This window comes from Bubalus bubalis, chromosome 21, assembly GCF_019923935.1.
Source record: "Bubalus bubalis isolate 160015118507 breed Murrah chromosome 21, NDDB_SH_1, whole genome shotgun sequence".
NCBI classification, from domain to species: domain Eukaryota; kingdom Metazoa; phylum Chordata; class Mammalia; order Artiodactyla; family Bovidae; genus Bubalus; species Bubalus bubalis.
In genome coordinates, this window is record NC_059177.1 from 52,560,243 (window position 1) to 52,574,939 (window position 14,697).

Here is a 14,697-nt window from a genome sequence, read left to right on the forward strand (position 1 = left end):
GTAAGTGCGTCAGTTACCTATTGCTGTGTGACAAAGCACCCTAAGCCCTCATGGTAAAATCATCAGGTTTTGTGGTGATATGTTCTATGTAGCAGCTCTGAGCACTGAATTAGCCAACTCCAAAGAGTTGCTTCTCAGGCAAATGCAGGATTAGACTCCTGGGAACCTCTGATCACAGCATTTTCACTAAGTGATAAAAAGGCAATCTTTTTTTATGTTTCTTTTTGCTTAAAAGCACTTTATTTAATACACTCTGTTGATTCAGTGCCATTGAACTCGTGGCCAACAGCAGTGTAGTTCCTACCTGTGTGGAGGTGACCTAACCCATCTCTTTTCTCTGCAGTGTGCATCCCAGGCTGGAGCCCTCAGGAGTGCTAGATAGCACTCCAGCATAATGGGTGGAGCCTTTTAAAAGAGGGAAATCACCAGCCAATAGCACAGAAATGCAGAAATATGGCACTGAGTAGGACATCTGTTTATAATATGAGAGCTGAAACAAGAAAGCCCAGCAACACCTTTGGTGACTTCAACTAAGCACATTACTTCCACTGTATCCGCTACAAAATGTCCTGTCATTTTCATTTTTTTCCTCTTATTTTTTTGTTTTGAGGAATTTTCTGATATGGTACTTTGATCTTCTTGTCTTCATGTTTCTTTGTTTGATGTTCATTGAGCTTTTTAGATCTCTGGAGTTACAGCTTTGATCATATTTGAAGAGTATTTGCTATTTTTTCTTACAATATTTTTGTCTCTCTGAAACACTTTGGAAGTTCCGTGACCCATATATTAGTCCCCAGCTCACAGTGCTGTTTCTTTATACTTTCTTACTGGTGTTTCATCTATGTTTTTTTTTTTAATTGTCATGCCTCTGAGTTTGTTAATGGCTTCTTCTAGATGTTTATTGTGGTGTTAATCCCACCCTACTGTATGTTTTTCATCTCACACATGCCGGGTTTTATATCTAAAAGGATGCTTGGCGTCCTTTTCCATCTTTAGCATGTCTACCTAAAGTTTGCGTGTGTATGTAGGACTCAGTCCGAGTGGTTGTTTCACTAGTCTTGCCTGTGCATTTAATGTTTGTGTCCGTTCTGGGTTTGTTGTGATTGATTGACTGTTGCCTTGATGGGTTGTATTTTCTTGTTCCTTGAGTGGTGAGTATTAGGTGATTAGATACCAGACATTGTGACCTTTCCCTGGTGTCTGATATTTTCCCAGAAATATTCTTGGGCTCTATTTTGGGGTGCAGTTAAATTCCTTTGAAACTCTCCCCACTGTCTGTCTGCAGTCCTGCCTCAGGCAGTCAGCAGGGGCAGTAGTAGGCTCACTCCCTCACTCAGCAGTCCGTCCTTTGCGGCCTGGTGTCCAGTGTCTTGAAAAGGGTTGTTTCGTATTTTTGTCAGTTTTTGGCTTTTTGAGGCAGGAAGGGCAGTGCCCATTGTTCTATCTTGGCCATAGGAGAGTTCACAGAGGCATTTAGTAGTATTCTTTAAGGATTAAACATGTGGTTAAGTTGCTTCCCTTTTTTCATTTTGTAATACGTTTTTTCTCTTGTTTTCTAAAACATTCTCTCTTATTAAGCTTTTCAAAGAACTGAGTTCAGATTGTGTCAATCCTCTCTTTAATTTTTCTCTATTTTTTCCTGTTCCTGTTTTTCATTATTTCCTCCTTTCTCCCAAACTTTCTCACTGAGTTTACTCTATGGTTTTTTCCCCATTTTTAGTTGAGTTAGCTCATTTGTTATCAGTTGTCTTTGTTTTCTGATATAGTCACGGCTATAAATTCCTTTCTGGGACTACTACTATGGCTGTATCTCATGCAATTTCATAGGTAATGCTTTCCGTGGTATTGATCCCAAAATGTCAAATTTCCCTCATGATTTCCTAATTTTTTAAAAATAATTTCCTAATTTTAAAAGGAGGATCATTATCTATTTGGCTTTGTTTCAGGAAGAGTTTTTTTTTTTTCAAGTTGATTTTCATGTTATTGATGTGTGGCTCATGAACAGAATCAACACATTGATTCCTTGAGATTACTGATTTTCTTGAGGGCCTTGATTCTGAAAGTTCTCTATGTGTTCAGTAAGAGTGAGTGTTCTCTGTTGGTAGTTGTAAAATTCATCATAGTGCAGTTAGGTCTAAGTGATGAGTTGTGAGAGTGAAATAGTCTATATATTTGCTTAATTTTGCCCATGTAAGTTGTCAGCTTCCCAAGAGTAGTATGTAAGAAGCCCCAGTTCCCATAAGTTGGTCTCATTTGCTTTACCTTTTTAAGGTTTGTCGTTGCATCCCCTTCTTCATGTCTTGTTCTTACTGTAATTCCCATTGTCCCTTATACAACCTTTGCCTGAAATGCTTCATCTAATTACCAAATTGTTACTCCTAGCTTTTTTTTTTTTTTTTTGCACCAGTGTGACCTGGTATTTCCCTTTCTATTCCTTTATTTTCCATGTTCTGTATCTCTTTGTATAAATTTGTCTCTTCAGAGAGTCTCTTGCATTTTCCTCCAATATGAAAGTCCTTTTGTTGTTTGGTATGTTTTACTCATTCACATGTATTGCAGATGGTACTATATGCAGACTCAAAACTGCTGTTTTCCCCTGTACTTTATATTTACCATACTTTCTTCTTTTTAAAAAAAATCTTTAAATCATTCATTGGGCTGGATGCTTTTCTTTCTTTTTTTAAAGGGTTCCTGTGGTTATATCACGCTGAGGGATAGAATCCAGACTATCTCTAAGGCGAAGGACTTAATTATATGTTCAAGGGTCTTAAGAACACTGGCTAGAATATGTCTTTGTTGAATAAGCTGGAGGGGAAGATCTTGGAGGAGCCTCTTTGGGATTCGTCCGCGGTCTGGTCATGTGATCCCGCCAACATGAGGGCAGGCACGGAGCCTCCGCGAGGGGGCGCTGCAGAGTGCAGCGGCGAGCAGAAGTGCCCATGGCGGCCCCAGGTGTCCCCCGCTGTGGCGGCGGCTCCTTGGGCCTCCTGGTCTGGCTCCTTGTCTTTCAGCCACTTCTCAGTGAGGCCCGGGCGGGCAGGAATGAGAGGAGACTGGTCTTGGGCTCCTCGTCTGGGGGTGGGGATGGGTCATGGGATTTGGCGGGTGGGTCGTGGGGGATGGGAGGTGGGGTTTGAGGGTGAGCAGGGTGCCATGCCAAGAGCCCAGTGGTGTGTGGGGTGCATTCTGGTCAGCTCCTCTTCCCATTGTTCTTTCATCTTCTCCAGGTGAGGGTGATGGATCCAAGGGGGCTTCTACAATGAGCCCCACATTGCAGGGGGCCCCCTCAACTTCAGGATACCCGACATCCGTGAATGTTTCAGCACACCCTGTGTCTCCTGTGCCTCCCATAACTCCAGTGGGAGAGACTTTGAAACCTGCACAGACTCCCGCTTTTGAACCGCTGCCTCCTCAAGGTACTGCGTCTGTGCGGGACGGCATAGACCTGCCTGGAATCCCCTGAGGCATACTGCCTGGCTGATGGGGGTGCTGAAGGGTCAGGCTGTCCTGGCGGAATTGAGCGGGGCGGGCGTGGTGTCGCTGATGTTAGAGGAGGCGCTGGTAGTAGTGGGGGTGGATCAGGAGGGTGTGGTGGGCGTGGTGGGGGTGTTAGGAGGGAGGCAGCAGCGTCACCTCCAGTCCTTTGTACCGAGCACAGGAACATGTGGCCGTCGGGTTATGCGGATAGTTGGTGGAGTGCCATCCCCTGAGAGAAAGTGGCCCTGGCAGGTGAGCCTGCAGATCAACGGTGTCCACAAATGCGGAGGCTCCCTCATTGCGCCACGTTGGGTACTGACGTCAGCTCACTGTGTAAGAGGGTAAGTTTTGGGGCGGTAGGCTTGGGCTGCGGGTCAGGCTGCCTGACAAGGAGCCAGGCTTGCCTCCTACCTGAGCCCCTACCCGATCTCTCCATTCTTTACCTTAAAATGAGGTCACAGCCCAGAGTTTGTATTCACTCTGAGTGAAACACGAGTCTTGCATTTCTACCAAGATCCTGGGTGTTGTTCTGTGGTCCTGGGACCTCACTTGGAGAATCACTGACTCCAGTGGTTTGGGATGAGGAGGGGATGTGGTTTAGAGGGAGGAAAGGCTGATGGCTGGTAGGAGATGGGAACAGGCTGGGAAGAACCTGGAAGGGGTGGAGGGGAGTGTAGCCCCTCCAGCATCTCTGTGAGGGGCATGTTGTCTTCCCACAGCCATGAGGAATATACAGTGCGCCTAGGAGACACATTGTTACAATCGAATTCCCAAAATGCAGTGGTCATTCCAGTTCAAGACATCATTTGCTATAACTACTATAATTATCAGACTATGAGGCATGACATTGCCCTTGTTCTGCTGGCCCTCTCTGTGAATTATTCTGCGTACATCCAGCCAGTGTGCCTTCCTGGAAAGGATTTTGAAGTGAAAGCTGGGACAGTGTGCTGGGCGACTGGATGGGGCCGAACTTTACAATTTGGTGAGACTGGCTGGCAGGATCTGAGGGGGGATGTCTGATGCCCTGGGGTTGGCCTGCAGGCTGAAGGGAACCCGTGGGCACTACCTGACCCAGAATCTGTGACCCTGCCCTGTACAGACACCTGTCACTGCTACTGCGGATACTCAGAGCGACGGCACTTGCTTTTGTATCAGGCCTTGTAAGAAGCCTTGTCTTTGTGTTGATCTGTCCCTCCTTCTGACTTGGCTTTGCTTCTTACCTCATCTGCTCCCCATGTCAGCAGTTGGCCTCAGGTCCTTCTGTGTCAAATGGGACAAAACCCACTGTCCTTCCTTCTCTAAGAGGGAAAGACTGCGAATGCCCTGATCAAGACCCACCGTGGGATCTGGGGGACCCTGTCATGTTCTACTCATGCAGATCCACTTATTACTGAATGTCTCTCTGTAGGGCCGTCACGTGTACCCACTCTTCAGGAGACTGAGCAAGTCATTCTTCACTACACGACATGTAATAGGATGGTCAAGAAACAGGAAAAACCATTTCCCAAGGTCGTTCGTAAAGGAATGGTCTGTGGTTATCATGAAAAGAGTGGAGGCCCCTGCAAGGTGAGTTGATGGTCCCTCGCCACCTCTGTATTGAGGCTGTGCAGTTTCCTCATCCCCAGCAGCAGGGCCTGAGTTATTTCTCACCGCTTCTTTCAGCCTTTACTTAAGGAGATTACCTGGGGAACCCCTCAAGACACCTCTAGCAAGCCTGGCCTGTTCCTCCAATAGGTAGCAGCCCTCCCATCCGGGGGGTGCTGCCAGAGTGTGGTGAAGTTGGGGGTGATGATGATAATCACGTAGTTCCTATAACTGATTTCTTTCTGTAGTCACTTCCTGTGCCAGTGTGAGCATTCACCCACATTAGCTCAGTCTCCCAGCTCACAACCCTGCCACCTGGACATTATACATCTTATTATACAGATGTGGACCCTCCAGAGACATGAGTTCCAGGTCCCTTTGGGAGTGCCTGTAGGAATCCTGGGCCCACAGCCTCCCCTCTGCCCCGAGCAGCCTTCCTGAGCAGGGGACAGGGGACAGGTCTCAGAGGATGAGTGTTGGGATTCTGGCAAGAGGAGAACATCACCTGTGGGAGAGGGAGCAGTGAGTCTGAGACTCAAGGTCTGAAGCACCGGTCATGTTTAGGGAATGGGTTTCAGGTCTGGAGCAATGAGGAGGCCAGTATGGCCAGAGTAGGGGGCTGGAGTCAGAATGTGTGGCCTGCAGGCTGTGCTGTGTTTCTTGGTCCTGTCCAGGCAGGCCTGTAGGCCACCAGAACAGTACTGGGGAACAGCAAGCAGTGTACATCACTCCTTGGTGTGCAGTGTGTGTGTGAGCTGGGGGTTTAGCAAGTCTGGATGTGTTTGGAGAGAGGGGCCGCTGGAAGAGGATGTAGTTGAATGTGTGGAGCTGGGACTGGGAGAGATTTCAGGGTATAGGTGAGGAGTCTGGCGCCCCCATGCTGGATGATAGTGAGAGAATGTCGCAGCTGGGAAGGCCCAGGACTGACCAGTGGAATAAACTCTGGCCTTAGAGCCCGAGAAGGGCTCTGGAACTCTGGAAGCTCCACACAGTGCCAGGGGATGCTCCTTTAGTTGCTGGGTGGTGGGAGGCTTGGAGAGGGGCAGGGGAGGGTTAGGGGCACTGAAGGAGAATTTGCACATATCCGGCAGGACTGATGTTCAGGGCTTACTGGCCTTATAGCTCCTGTAGGTTCCTGAGCACCTGGGAAGGAATAGTATTTCTCAGATGATATTGAAGTTTTCAGCTCTCAAATGTCATTCAAGGAAACCTGGGCCTGGTGGGTGCCTGAGGAAAGACCTTGGTGCCTATCTCCCTGGGACCTTGCAAACTATCAGCCCTTCCGATGATGATCCCTATTCATTGCTGTGTTTGTTTGTCTCTCCTTTTTCTCCAGGGAGATGCTGGGGGTCCCCTGGTCTGTCAGTTTAATGACAGATGGATCCAGATGGGGATTGTGAGCTGGGGTGTTCACTGTGCTTTGAAAGAAGTGCCTGCAGTGTACACAGACGTTAGATTCTACAAGGATTGGGTTTATGGTACAATGAGTCAGGCTTCTATTCTGGATTCAGGAGGATTCTTTATCCCATGGGTGTGTCTGATGTTGGCCCTGAGCATCCTGGTGACCCTGTGATCACCCTGGTCCATACCGCCTCCTGTTTCTGAGACTCATGCCAGCACTGCCTCTTCCCTCCCACTCCTACTCAATGCTATTTCCTCAAATCCATTTGGGATCCACTGACCCTGTGGAGATCCACATATCAGAGAGTTGGCAGCAGCAATGAACTGTGGAGGTTTCCCAGTCCACTACTCCAGGAACCTTCCTCATTCATGCTACACCATGGCCGCACTTTGTCTGCTGGGAAGGAGTGGGTGAAAACATCCCAGCTGGATGGAGAGTGACCTGCGGTGATGCTTCAGGATGCTTCACCCACATCTTGCAGAACATCTTCACATCATCCCTGGCAGCAGCATTATCTGACACTTTATCGTATCCATGCACATGGTGATTGTTGGGAGAGAGCGAGGCCTCAGCACGTCCGCATGTGACTCAGTTGTCTGGGTTGGCCACAGGTGCCCTGCTTCCCGACGTGGATCCATCTGTGAGGGTCCAGCCTCTGCCACACAAGCCTTCCTGGGGCAGCTCAGTCTTGGAACCCCCTTCCCAGTGCTCCAGTGGCCACATCCAGGCTCACCCCAAGTTGTGTTGAGACATTAAGGAGTGTGGAGATTTCTGATGTCAACTCAATAAATGCTTAGAAAGTCTCTTATGTGTTGTGAAACTGTGCTCTTCTGAAGGTTGTGGCGTTGCACATAACATGCTGTAGAGAACTAGTTTCCCACTGAGCTGAGGGACCTTTCATGGTGTCCATTACTCTTTAGAAAGTGGGAGATGAGGAGCCTGTCTACCTGGATGGAAGTCTGCTGGTGTCTTAGGCGGTGGGTCCAGGGCCTCTTGTAGGCATTAGTGCTCCTCTTGTAGGCGTCAGCATCACTGCATGCGGGGCTGTTGGAACTGAGTTTGCATGGGAGCCTGGAGGCAGGAGGGTGGAGATGAGGGTGTGATGCACTCACACAGCCTTGTACCTCTCGTGCCGCCCCGTAAGGGACATGCCTGGAGGAGACCCAAAGAGCTGAGTTTTCACGGGGTTAGGATGGAGGGTCTGGCTCTGTGTGTGTGTGTGGCTTCTCAATCAGCAGGCCTAGGGTCCCATAGTCACTTGGACTGGCTGCTGATCTTTTCCCAGGCTCTGCGTCCTGTCCACCCATCCTTCCTTGGTCTGTGTTCAAGCTTCCAGATACAAGTGGACCTCAGCGGAACCATGGGCTTCCCAGGTGGCTCACTGCTAAAGAATCCGTCTACCAGTGCAGGAGCCGCAGGTTAGTTAGATCATGGGTTGGGAAGATTCCCCTGGAGTAGGAAATGGCAACCCAGTCCAGTATTCTTGCCTGGGAAATCCCATGGACAGAGGAGCCTGGCAGCTACAGTCCATGGGGTCGCAAAGAGTCTGACATGAGTGAGTACACACAGTTACATTCTAGTACAGTTATTTACGGAAATGAGCAGCTGCGTGGACTCGGAGGCTTGAGTCTGTGTGTTCCACACCATTCTCACCAGCAGCCTTCTTTCAGAACAAGCTCCCCTGCTCTGTCCAGTGATGTTCTGTGTCTGAAAATGTTAGTACGGCTCCTCATTTCCCGTTCTCTGCCTCCACATTGGCTGAGACTCAATACGAGCACTGAGTCCTCCCCAGAGTGTCGCCTATGGACGACCCTGGGCCGTGAAATGCGCTTTCTCCTGGGCTCCCCTGACTCTGCTGGCCCTGGGAAGGTTCCCTACTCTGCTTTCCTCTTGGTGGCATTTTGTGCCCAAGCTTAAGAGACTCTGTGTCTTCCCGCTTCCAGCTCCAGGTTTCAGATAGAGCAATTTCAGGAACTGTTTGGTGAGAGTGAGTAAATGGAAAGTGAACTCTGACGTCTCCTCTGTCACCTTACTCCTTTCTCTCAGGGCCTCTCAGCTCATTGCTCTGCCCTTCTTTTCCTGCCCAGGTTGTCTTGTCAAAGAGGGAAAATCCCACATGGGAAGCCGATGTTCCAGCCCCTGCTGGAGGAGAAGTCCCAAGCCCTGGGAAGGCTACAGCCTCAGTGTGGGTGCATTTTGTTTGCTGGCAGTAGAATGTTCTTCCTGTGGTGGGCAAGGGATTTCAGTTCAAGTAACTCAGATGTTGAGCATCAGCCTCTAGGTCCTAGAAACGTCAGGCATGGCCCCTCAGAAACGAGAGCGGCAGCTTCCAGTGTAATGGCAGCCATTTTTGCCCTTTCTGGCAAATATACACGGACTTTCTGTTGTGATTAGGAACTAGGCTCTGAGCAGGAATAAGATGTGGGGCTCAGGTGGGAGGGAAGAGGTGGTCATTAGGATGACCCTTAGGTCAGGGCTTGGTGGCTGGATGGAACCATCCTCTGAAAGAGCTTGCTCCTTGGAAGAAAAGCTATGACCAACCTAGACAGCATATAAAGAGCAGAGACAGTACATTGCCAACAGCGGTCTTTTGAGGCAAAGCTATGGTTTTTCCAGTGGTCATATATGGATGTGAGAGCTGGACTATAAAGAAAGCTGAGCACCAAGGAATTGATGCTTTTGAACTGTGATGTTGGAGAATACTCTTGAGAGTCCCTTGCACTGCAAGGAGATCCAACCAGTCCATCCTAAAGGAAATCAGTCTTGAATATTCATTGGAAGGACTGATGCTAAAGCTGAAACTCCAATACTTTGGCCCCCTGATGTGAAGAATTGACTCCCTGGAAAAGACCTTGATGCTGGGAAAGACTGAAGGCAGGAGGAGAAGGGGAGGAAAGAAGATGAGATGGTTGGATGGCATCACCGACTCGATGGACATGAATTTGAGCAAGCTCCGGGAGTGGTGAAGGACAGGGAAGCCTGGCGTGCTGCAGTCCATGGGGCTGCAAAGAGCTGGACACACCTGAGTGACTAAACTGAACTGAACTGAAAGATTTAGATAGCACAGGGAGAAGATGAGATTGACAGGTAGGAAGTGAGTTCTAGTAAAAATATTGGACTTCGAAGGACAAGGACAGAAAACTGAACACAAAATGCTGTGAATTTCCAGTCATAAGGAGTAGTGAGGCATACCGATGTGAGTTTCTAATGCCCAAATTGTGGTTTGAAATAATGATTTTCTTCCCACAGAAACCAGGGCTTCTTGGAGAAATGGCTTGAGTAGTATCCAGGAGTGGGCCAGGAAATGTGTGAATTCACCCTGAAATATCCTGTCACACCAGATGGTGAGCAAGGTCTCCAGATGACAAGGATCCTAGGATCATGTCCAAAGGACTCAGGAGCTCAGTAGTTAAGTGTGGCATTTCTGCTAAGCCACACGTGTTCTCCAGCATCTGTGAATACAGTCATAACTCCCCCACTGGCAAGCGCTACACTCAATTCACTCAAGATGCCACCCTTTCACAGCAGGTAGCCCATGTTAAATGTCTGTCTGTCAAGCAGGAATGTGAAGGCCCAGCCTCCTTGCCTTCTTTTGGGACAACTTGGACGGGCTTCTTGAGGATCAGCTGAGACCTCAGTTGCAACCCCATGACTGCTAAGCTTCTCCTATTGCCCAGCTCTGCCTCACCTGCTCCCTTCCAGGTGTGAATCCTCCCCAGAGCACTCCTCAACAAACCCTGGCATACAGATCTGTCTCAAAGTGTGTTTCCAGGGGACTGATCTAGGACCCTTGGCCAGGCCAAGGTAGGACAATCTGATTTTCAATAAGTGTTTTAGTTACCTATTGGTGGGTGACAAACCACCCTAAGACCTCGTGGCCAAAATCATCAGGTTTCTTATGGCGGTATGTTCTATGAAGCAGCTCTGAGCACTGAATTAGCCAACTCTGAAGAGTTGCTTCTCAGGCAAATGCAGGATTAGACTCCTGGGAACCTCTGATCACAGCATTTTCACTGAGTGATAAATATGTGACATTATGTTTCTTTTTGCTTAAAAGCACTTTATTTAATACACTCTGTTGATTCAGTGCCATTGAACTCGTGGCCAACAGCAGTGTAGTTCCTACCTGTGTGGAGGTGACCTAACCCATCTGTTTCCTCTGCAGTGTGCATCCCAGGCTGGAGCCCTCAGGGCCACTAGAGAGCACTGCAACAGTCTGGGCAGGGCCTTTTCAAACAGGGAAATCACCAGCCAATAGCACAGAAATGCAAAAGCATGGTACTGAGTAGTCTCGGATGAGGACGTCTCTTATCCATATGGGAGCTGAAACAAGAATGCCCAGCAACATCTTCGGTGACTTCAACTGAAGGACATGCTTCCCCTGTTTCTATGTCCTGTCATTTTTACCTTTTTCCTCTTACTTTCTCATTTGTTTTGAGCAATTTGCTTACATCATATGTTGATCTTCTTGTGTTCATCTTTCTTTTTTTTCGTGTTCAGGGAACATGTTGTAAGATCTCTGGAGTTACAGTTCTTACCAGATTGGAAAATATACAGCACTATTTCTTTGACTACTTTTGATCCTTCTGCCCTGCTATACTTTGGAAGTTCAGTCACATGTGTATTTGTCCCCAGCTCACAATGCACTTTATGCTCTGGTATCGGTGTTTCATTATGAAATTGTTTTTAATAAAACTGTCCATCTTTGACTTGCCCAATCAGTTCTTCTAATTGTGTATTATAGGGTTAAACCCATCCTCAGTGTATCTTTTTCATCTTCATGCACATTTTCATACCTAGGGGGAGCCTGGCGGGCTGCCGTCAGTGGGGTCACACAGAGTTGGACACAACTGAAGCGACTTAGCAGCAGCAGCAGCAGAGTCTGATTGGAGTCCTTTTACATCTTCAGCATGTCTACCTAAAGTTTAATTGTGTATGTGGGACTCAGTTGCAGTGGCTGTGCTACTGTTCTTGCCTGTGCATTTAACGTTTGTCTCAGTTCTGGGTTAACTATGATTGTCTGATTAATCCCATGATAGGTGGCTAATTGAATGTGGGTGTTAGGTGATTAGATACCAGACATTGTGACCTTTACAATGGTGTTTGATATTTTCCTAGAAATATTCTTGGACTTTCTTTTGGGGTGCAGTTAAATTCCTTGGAAACTGATGTTCTCAGGTCTTGTTTTTACCTTTTTTGGCAGGCCTGGAGTGATTCTCAGTGTAGAGACTATTCCCTGTTGCTGAGGCAAGACCTTCCTAAATACCCTAGGGAATGTTCTGTGACTCGAGGTTTTCCAGTCTGGCAGATGGACCAGGCACTATTCTCGGTCCCATGTGGCCTGCAGGCGTTCTGATTCGAATCTTCTCAAGAGGCTGTTTGTCTGGCTTTGGGTAGCTTCCCAGCCCACATTCAAGGAGGTGCCCTCACTGATCTCTGGAGTTTCAGCTTCAGCATCAGTTCTTGCAATGAATATTCAGGACTGATTTCCTTTAGGTTGGACTGGTTTGATCTCCTTGCACTCCAAGGGACTCTCAAGAGTCTTCTCCAACACCACAGTTCAAAAGGATCAATTCTTCAGCTTTCTTTAGAGTCCAACTCTCACATCCATACACGACTACTGGAAAAACCATAGCTTTGACTAGATGGACCTTTGTTGGCAAAGACATGTCTCTGCTCTTTAATATGCTGTCTAGGTTGGTCATAGCTTTTCTTCCAAGGAGTAAGTGTCTTTTAATTTCATGGCCACAGTCACCATCTGCAGTGATTTTGGAGCCCAAGAAAATAAAGTCTATGACTGTTTCCACTGTTTCCCCATCTATTTGCCATGAAGTGATGGGACCGGATGCCATGATATTTGTTTTTTGAATGTTGAGTTTTAAGCCAGTTTTTTCACTCTCCTCTTTCACTTTCATCATGAGATTCTTTAATTCCTCTTCACTTTCTGCCATAAGGGTGGCATCATCTGCGTATATGAGGTTATTGATATTTCTCCCGGCAATCTTGATTCTAGCTTGTGCTTCATCCAGCCTGGCATTTTGCATGCTGTACTCTGCATATAAGTTAAGTAAGCAGGGTGACAATATACAGGCTTGACGTACTCCTTTCCCAGTATGGAACCAGTCTGTTGTTCCATGTCCAGTTCTAATGGTTGCTTCTTGACCTGCATACAGATTTCTCATGAAGTAGGTAAGATGGTCTGGTATTCCCATCTCTTTAAGAATGTTCCACAATTTGTTGTGATCTACACAGCCAAAGGCTTTAGTGTAGTCAGTGAAGCAGAAGTAGATGTTTTTCTGGAATTCTCTTGCTTTTTCTATGATCCAACAGATGTTGGCGATTTGATCTCTGGTTCCTCTGCCTTTTCTAAATCCAGCTTGAACATCTGGAAGTCCACTGTGGCTTTATCATATACAATTTCATAGGCAGTGCTTTCATTGGCATTGATCTCTAAAAGGTCAAATTTCCCTCATATTTCCTAATTTTTAAAGGTGCACCTTTGTCTAGAGTTTTGGCCTTTTTTCAGGAAGAGAGTATTTTTTAAAGTTGGTTTTACTGTTATTGATGTGTGGCTCATGAAGAGAATGTGTATCACATTGGTTCCTTGAGGTTATTGATTTTCCTTAGGGCTTTGATTCTGAAAGTTGCCTATGTGTTCAGTAAGAGTGTTCTCTCTCAGTAGCTGTAAAATTCATCACAGTGCTGTTAGGTCTAGACGATGAGTTATGAGAGTCAAGTAGTCTATATTTTTGCTAATTTTGCCCATGTAAATTGTCAGGTTCCTAAGAGGAGTGTATAAGAAGTCCCTGTTTCCCGTAAATTGGTCCCATTCGCTTTCTGTTTTAAAGGCTGTCATTGTATCCTATCCTTTGTGTCTTGGTCTTACTGTACATGACTCCCTTTGTCCCTTGTATCATTTTTGCTTTAAACGCTATGCTCTAATGACCATATTGCTATTCCAGCTTTTGTTTGTTTTGCACCAGTGTGACCTGGCATTTCCCTTTCTATTCCTTTATTTCCCACGTGTGTGTATCTCTTTGTGTAAGTTTGTCTCTTCAGAGAGTCTATTTCTGGACCTTGGCTTTTCCTCCAATTTGGAAGTTATGCTGTCTGGTATGTTCAACTCATTCACCCTTATTGCAGATGCTACTATATTCAGGCTCAAAACTGCCATCTGTTTCGCACTTTCTATTTACCTTGTTTCTTTTGATTTTCTTCTACGTTTCACTGGACAGATTGCATCTGTGTGTCTGTTTCTTTCTTTCTTTTTTTTTTTTTTTAAGGGCTCCTGTGTTTAGATCACGCTAAGGTATCTAACCCAGAATATCTCTCCTTTAAGATGTAAAATCAATCATAAGTCAAGGGCCTTAAGAACACAACCAGAATAGACTGAAGCTCATGGCTGAGGAAGAAGGAAATGAAGATATTGGAGGAGCAGCCTTGGGATTTGGGCCCTAGCCCTATGTTCCTGGCAACCAGAGGCCAGGTGCGGGGATGCCGCGAGGGGGCGCTGCAGAGCGCAGAGGCGGTTAGAGGTGCCCATGGCTTCTCTGAGCGACACCCGCAGGGGCGGAGGCTCCCTGGGCCTCCTGGTCCGGCTCCTGGTCCTTTGGCCGCAGCTCAGGGAGACCACGGCAGGCAGGGGTTGGGCTTGGATGGGCTAGGCTGCTTGCGTGGTGCTGAGGGTGGGGGTTACTCGCAGGGGGCGCGGGTAGGTACTGGGAACTGGGAGGTGGGGTTCGGGGGTGGGGGTTAGGAATTTGGGTTTGGAGATGGGACGGTTTCCTGGGAAGAAGCCGGTGATGAGGGTCCTTGCTGCAGCCAGCTGCTTTTCTCATTGGACCCTCATGTTCCCAGGTGAGGGTGCCAGACCCAAGGAAGATTATGCAATGAGCCTGGCAACCCCAGAGGCATCATCAGCTTCAGGGCAACTGAAATCCCTGCAGGTCCCAGTACCCACTGTTGCTCCTGTGCCACCCACACCCACAGCGAAAGAGACTGTGGGATCCAGCCAGACCCCTGTATTGGAAGGGTTGCCTCCTCTACTGCCTCTGGACAGGGCTGTACTTCTGCTTGGAGGCCAACTGGGATCATGTCCTGGCCAGGGGTGGGGGAGTAGGGGTGGAGTGGGTTGCAGGGTTAGACCATTCTGGATAATTTGAGAGGAAACCTGGCTCTGCTTTGGGAGGCACAGGTGTTGGAGGTGGTGGAGGAAGTGGAGGTGATGGGAAAGG

At 47.6% G+C, this 14,697-nt stretch overlaps 1 protein-coding gene across 1 annotated transcript; it reads left to right on the top strand.

Moving 5' to 3' along the window:
• Nucleotides 1–2,498: 2,498 nt before the first annotated feature.
• Nucleotides 2,499–7,271, top strand: LOC102398868 (serine protease 44). The gene is made up of 6 exons (XM_006071574.3): nucleotides 2,499–3,021; nucleotides 3,228–3,416; nucleotides 3,659–3,818; nucleotides 4,197–4,459; nucleotides 4,886–5,043; nucleotides 6,398–7,271. Exons 1-6 carry the CDS (start codon nucleotides 2,940–2,942, stop codon nucleotides 6,632–6,634), a joined length of 1,089 nt encoding a protein of 362 aa, XP_006071636.2. The 5' UTR covers nucleotides 2,499–2,939; the 3' UTR covers nucleotides 6,635–7,271.
• Nucleotides 7,272–14,697: the final 7,426 nt, after the last annotated feature.